The following is a 6,000-nucleotide window of genomic DNA, read 5'->3' as shown; positions in this document are numbered from 1 at the left end:
GTAAAAGGAAACGGCCATTTTGTAAAAGAGGCGTTTTCGTAGGTCTCTTAGAAATTAAGTGTAAAAGAATACAAAGACTGCAATTTCCATAAAAATACTTTAAATAACGAAAGCTAATCGACATGGCTTCCTATTATTTGTATGTTTCTCATTTTATGAAACAATTTCAACCTGAACATATTTTTTAATTTGCAAGACGCAGTTTTAAAAGAAAAATATATAACTTCAGGTTAATGTGCAATTTTAATACAGAAAGTTCACTTATTGTTAGGCTGGCAATTTCTCTTCCTCTCTTGCATGAAATATGTCGTCTAGAAAAGTGAGCAAATGATAACGTGTGTGGACACACCACGGACAAGTAATCGGCCACAATACTCTCTTCGCGGGCTAGGTCTGCCTTCTGTCCTCTAGCCACCCCTACAAATTAATAAAAAAAAAAACCCTAATCGTCTACCAGTCTCATACAAATTAGCTGCCATATCCGGACTAAGCTTTTTTATTTCAAAGAGAGTATGAGCCTAAAAGCATAGAAGTAAAATTAACAAGTATTTAAATAGGAAAAAGGACTTATTTGAAAAGAAAAATAATCACAATGCTTATAACGTAAATTGTGTGATATTTTGATAAAAAAATGTACGTGCTTTACTAATTTTTCCCTATTTCGGTGTTACTATGATTTTCATTATGGATTCAAAGCTGGGAGACATATTTCCAAGATGGCCGCCACTGTATGCTTGAATTCAGGGTGGACTGTACCATTCGTGGTTCACTAGAAAAGCAGAGAGTTTATCCAAATCATGATGAGGTGCGGCTAACCGGTGTTTTATGCATTGTCTAGTTTCAACACGATATCGTGCGCCCACACCCTCTCCCGCTTCAAGGTTTGATAGCACCCTGTTCTTCTCTTACCCCTGGAGTTCAGAGTTAGGCCACTGTGGTCGCAGCCGCTCTTCCCTCCAATAGCAGGCCTCCGTTGTGACATCTGCGCTGTCCTCCAATAGAAGGGCTGCGGGCTCCCCTGCCCTGCTGCTGCTCCAATGGCTGCGCTCTGCGGTGCATTGTTAATGAGCTGCATGTGTGAGAGTTATACAACCTGCCTGATGCACGGGTGCCTGGGTGTGTTCCTCTGTCCATGCTTCCTTTTGTTGTGTAAACCCACTGGAGAGTATTGACTACACCCCGGGAGCAGGATGGTGAAGCGCAGGGGTTCTGTGGAGACTGTTGCCAAAATAGAGCATAAGCGGCCCAAGGGGGAGACTGCCAGGGGTCCCAGAGGAGCTGGAAAAGGGGAGCCACCCAAGGGGGCCATGTGCAAGGGTGATGTGCCCAAAGGACCCGTGCCTTCTCCTGGAGGGACAACCAAAAGATCCAGGGTTTCCAAAGGTGCTACGCCTAAGGCTCCGAGATGTTCTATAGGCAAAGGAGCAGCATCCAATGGTCCCACAAATATGAAAGAAGCGACACCCAAGGCACCACGGAAGGCTGTGGTCAAAGGGCAGGCAACCAAGGGCCCTGCACGAGAGGCACTAAAGGGTTCTAGCAGTTGTATTGAGAATGTAAAGGCATCTGATGATCCTGCGGATGGTCTGTGGAAGGTAGAAAATGAACTAATGGAAGTGAAAGGTGAGTGTGATATTGTTTTTATATCTTCACTTTGCATAGTTTTATAATTACAAAGCCTCGATGCCTGTGCCCTGGGTACCATTAATGTCAATTTAATTAACTCATAGGGGCAGTTATCTTAAAAAGAAGCAATGAAGGACTATCGAGGGCTCGGGGGTTGTTATTTCATGGGTGGGGGACAAGGGTGATCTGTAAAATAATGAGGAACGGCCTTTTATTTATTTATTTAATGCGGTTTTAGATAGCGCGAACTTTACCCGAAGGTGTCAGAGCACTTTACAAAAGGACCAGTTACATTACATAAGGACTTCAAAGTGCATGAGTTATATAAAAGATACAAACAGAAAAACTCTAAATTCACATAAGAATGGTAGTAAGTACAAGAGTCTACTACAGGTACTAGTGGTTAGAGTTATATATAAAAGTTGCAAATTAAGTCAAGGCAAAGTTACAAAGAGAGAAACTCTAAATTCACATAAGAATGGTAGTAAGTACATAAGTCTAGTACAGATACTAGTGGTTAGTTGCATATATACAAGTTGCAAATTCACTCAAGATTAAATTTTAATGAAAGTTGAAGCAGTTACGGTTGGACAAATATAAAATACATATTTACACAGCATGATCTTCTCGCAGTAGTTTGGGTTCTTGCTTTCAGTCAGGCCTTCAGGGGGTTGTTACACTCACAGGCGCTGAACTCAGGGACACTCTTGCAAAGCTTTCAAGGACCCCAAGTCCATGCTCAGCCTTCTGAAATCATGATTTATAGCCCCACAAAACAAAGATCCACAGGAGAAAAAACCGGACTGGATTAAATAATTACTCCTGGACATTGCGATCTTGAAAACCTCTGCACCTGGAGGTAATCCTCTGCAGAAGCGGAAGAACCGTTGTGAAAGGGTCATTTGATGTCGCCTCTATGGTTGTCCATTTTTTAAATATTTATTTTAGCTACATCTATATCAGAAATGCTGTGTCGATTAACTAAATCTTCTCAGTAATACAGCGATGATGGTGATAAAACAGTGTTTGGGGAAACTGAACAGTGCTGTCAAAAGATGAGAACAGTAATTCCATTTAGCATTTCTCTGTTAGGTTTCAGCAGTTACTATACAAGTTAGTAATGTAGAACGCACAAGAGAGAGACGTTGGGATTGAAAGAGACAGCCTTGTTTTCTGTACATGTTTCTGAAAAAACAACAACTGCAGCTTAATCATCAGTATGTCAGTGAGTTTTGGTGATCCGTTATAACCCTAAAATCTGGCATGAAAATCTGATCTTTATTCAAAACGTACTTTTCTTTTAAATCGCCCTCCCCTCCTCTGCATGCCTCTGTTTTCTCAACTGCATGTTTGCCCTAAGCTCCTTTATTCTATTTCTGCAAACTGTCACAACTCATTTACTAGAACAAACCTATTGCCTCTGAAAGTTATACCCCTGCAATCCAATGGTACCTAACCACGTCTAGCTCCTCTATTAATCCTGCCAAACATGAGCATGTTGCACACCCCTTAATAATGATCGCAAATAACTGCAATTGAATCCACCACAATGAAACTTGAGTGAATGCATAGAATGGTTTGTTTGGGCACACAAGACTGATCCCAATAGCAAACAATAACAACACATGCAGGACTAACTTTGGGTTTCCAGAGTGGCTTGCTGCTGCCCAGCATAAAGGGCTTCAACTACTCGTCAGGGGTAGTAAGCGCTATATAAATGCAAAAAAAATTTAGAATTAATGGTTGTAGCTTGTTCTGCTGAAATTGTAATGGTCAGCTACAGACCTATTTTTTGAATTGTGGATGATGGGTTCTAGCTAATGTGATGCAGATTTCTTTGTGGAGAAGCTGAGCGTCGCCTTGAGCACAGTGGTATCGAACTATAAGGCAGGTCTGTGCTGTGTTTGATGTGTACACTGCCTTGCAGTACATTTTGTTGCATGTGTTGTTTTAATCAGTGCTGTTGTGAGCATGGTGAATCCCTGCTACATGGCATGTCTGTGGGATATTTTCTGTTTATTTATTGCAGTGTTTCCCAAACTGTGGGTCATGATCCGCTTGTGGGTTGTGGTTGACTGTCAAAAGTTTGTGAAATAGGAAAAGTACATCATTAAAGGACAACCTTGTCTGTGCCTCCTAATGACGGAGGTCTGATTGTCTGTATTTAAGCATATTTGTAATTATTACACATGCAGTAAAAATAATAGCATGCATCACAAATATGCCTACTTGTATCTTGAGACAATGCGGCCCATAAACCTGCAGTGTTTACTGCTCTTCTGAGGAAGCAGGAAATGAAATTACCCACACCCTTGAGGGAGGCGGCAAGGAACCATGGCGGGTGGGAGTAAAGAGGTTAGTGTACACATGCACACATCAAATTACACAGAATGGCCCTCAATCCCCCCCAAAGCCAAATGGGTTGTGAAAGTTTGTCATTCAAAAATTGGGTCGTGGTTCAAAAAGGTTTGGGAGCACTGATTTATAGTATTTATGTAGCACAGAACTGGCCACATTGGCAGCAGAGCACCTTTAAGAAAAGCAGATAACACTAAAATAAACAAAGGCAGTAAGTTATTGTGAGAGAAACGTCGCCTACATGGGATGAGACTGTCCAGGAAGCAACATTGGCAAAGCCAATAGGTCTTGCCTATGCTAGAGCTATTGGCTTTGCCAATGTGTTTTAGCCATGATGTACACCAGCGTGGTTTCTATTCAGCATTGGTAATATTAGTGGCGTAGAGGAGAGTGGGTCTCGTAGAGTAGAGGGGTGTGTTGTAAAATGAACGGGCTTATTGTAGAGTGGAGTGGTGTAGAATGGAGTGTAGGTTCGTGGAGTGGCATAGTGTAGAGCACGGGTACTCATAGTATGGCCCGCAGGCCGCCAGCGGCTCGGCAAGCCTTCCTTGGCAGCCCGCGGACCTTGCAGACATCATACCTGTGTATTTTTTTACATTGCCGGTTGCAGCAGCGCGGAGCTATGGGGGCCGGGCGATTCTTTTAAAGACCATTCACTTGTTAATGAGGCTTTGTTGTAGTTCACCTCTTCTTAGCGCCCCTGCATCTCCCCTCTGACTGAGTTGAGATGCAGGGGCGCTAAGAAGAGGTGAAATACAACAAAGCCTCATTAACAAGTGAATGGTCTTTAAAAGACCTGTGAAGTACTTGGGTGCGGCGGCTGTGTGTGTTCCCGGGAAGCTGTCTCAGCGCGGGGTGAGGTGACATAGGGTGACGAGGACAGTAGGGTGAGGTGACGGAGGGCAGCAGGGAGTGAGAGCAGCGGGTGAGGTGACTGCTGGAGGAAGACAGGGTGCTGGAGAGGGAGGAAGACAGAGAGGGAGGAAGACAGAGAGAGAGGGCGGGAGGGAGACCGAGAGAGAGGGAGACAAACAGTGATTAAGACAGAGAGACAGAGGGAGGGAGACAGAGGGAGGGAGACAGAGGGAGGGAGGGAGACACAGGGAGGGAGACACAGGGAGGGAGACACAGGGAGGGAGACACAGGGAGGGAGACACAGGGAGGGAGACACAGGGAGGGAGACACAGGGAGGGAGACACAGGGAGGGAGACACAGGGAGGGAGACACAGAGGGAGACACGGAGGGAGACACGGAGGGAGACACGGAGGGAGACACGGAGGGAGACACGGAGGGAGACACGGAGGGAGGGAGACACGGAGGGAGGGAGACACGGAGGGAGGGAGACACGGAGGGAGGGAGACACGGAGGGAGGGAGGGAGACACGGAGGGAGGGAGGGACACCGAGAGAGAGGGAGACACGGAGGGAGGGAGGGACACCGAGAGAGAGGGAGACACGGAGGGAGGGAGGGACACCGAGAGAGAGGGAGACACGGAGGGAGGGAGGGACACCGAGAGAGAGGGAGGGACACCGAGAGAGAGGGAGACAAACGGTGATTGAGACAGGGAGAGAGGGAGACAGGGAGAGACAGGGAGACAGGGAGAGAGAGGGGAGAGAGAGGGAGGGAGAGAGGGAGGAAGGGAGACGAAGGGAGATGGACGGAGGGAGGGATGGAGGGAGACGGTGGGAGGGAGACACAGAGGGAGGGAGACACGGAGGGAGACACAGAAGGAGGGAGAGAAGGAGACACAGAGGGAGGGAGGGGGGAGACGGCGGGAGACGGACGGACGGAGGGAGGGAGGGAGACGGAGGGAGGGAGACGGGGAGAGAGAGAGAGAGAGAGGGAGGGAGGGAGACGGGGAGAGAGGGAGGGAGACGGAGAGAGGGAGGGAGGGAGACGGAGAGAGGGAGAGAGAGGGAGGGAGAGAGAGGGAGGGAGGGAGAGAGACACAGAGAGAGAGAGAGAGAGAGAGGGAGGGAGAGGGAGACAGAGAGAGAGAGAGAGGGAGGGAGAGGGA

General features: G+C 46.8%; 1 protein-coding gene across 1 annotated transcript in view; it reads left to right on the top strand.

The window, feature by feature from the left end:
* The first annotated feature begins 1,021 nt into the window (after positions 1 to 1,021).
* XPC (XPC complex subunit, DNA damage recognition and repair factor) overlaps positions 1,022 to 6,000 on the top strand; it is an 83,283-nt gene continuing 78,304 nt past the window's right edge. Inside the window, exon 1 of the mRNA XM_085624441.1 lies at positions 1,022 to 1,623. Coding sequence (XP_085480567.1) covers positions 1,191 to 1,623 — 433 coding nt within the window. The 5' untranslated portion in view covers positions 1,022 to 1,190. The remainder of the gene's footprint in view (positions 1,624 to 6,000) is intronic.

The sequence above is a fragment of the Triturus cristatus genome, chromosome 9 (assembly GCF_964204655.1).
Source record: "Triturus cristatus chromosome 9, aTriCri1.1, whole genome shotgun sequence".
Lineage (NCBI taxonomy): Eukaryota > Metazoa > Chordata > Amphibia > Caudata > Salamandridae > Triturus > Triturus cristatus.
The sequence above is the reverse complement of the archived record's forward strand: the minus strand, read 5'-3'. Positions and strand labels throughout refer to the sequence as shown.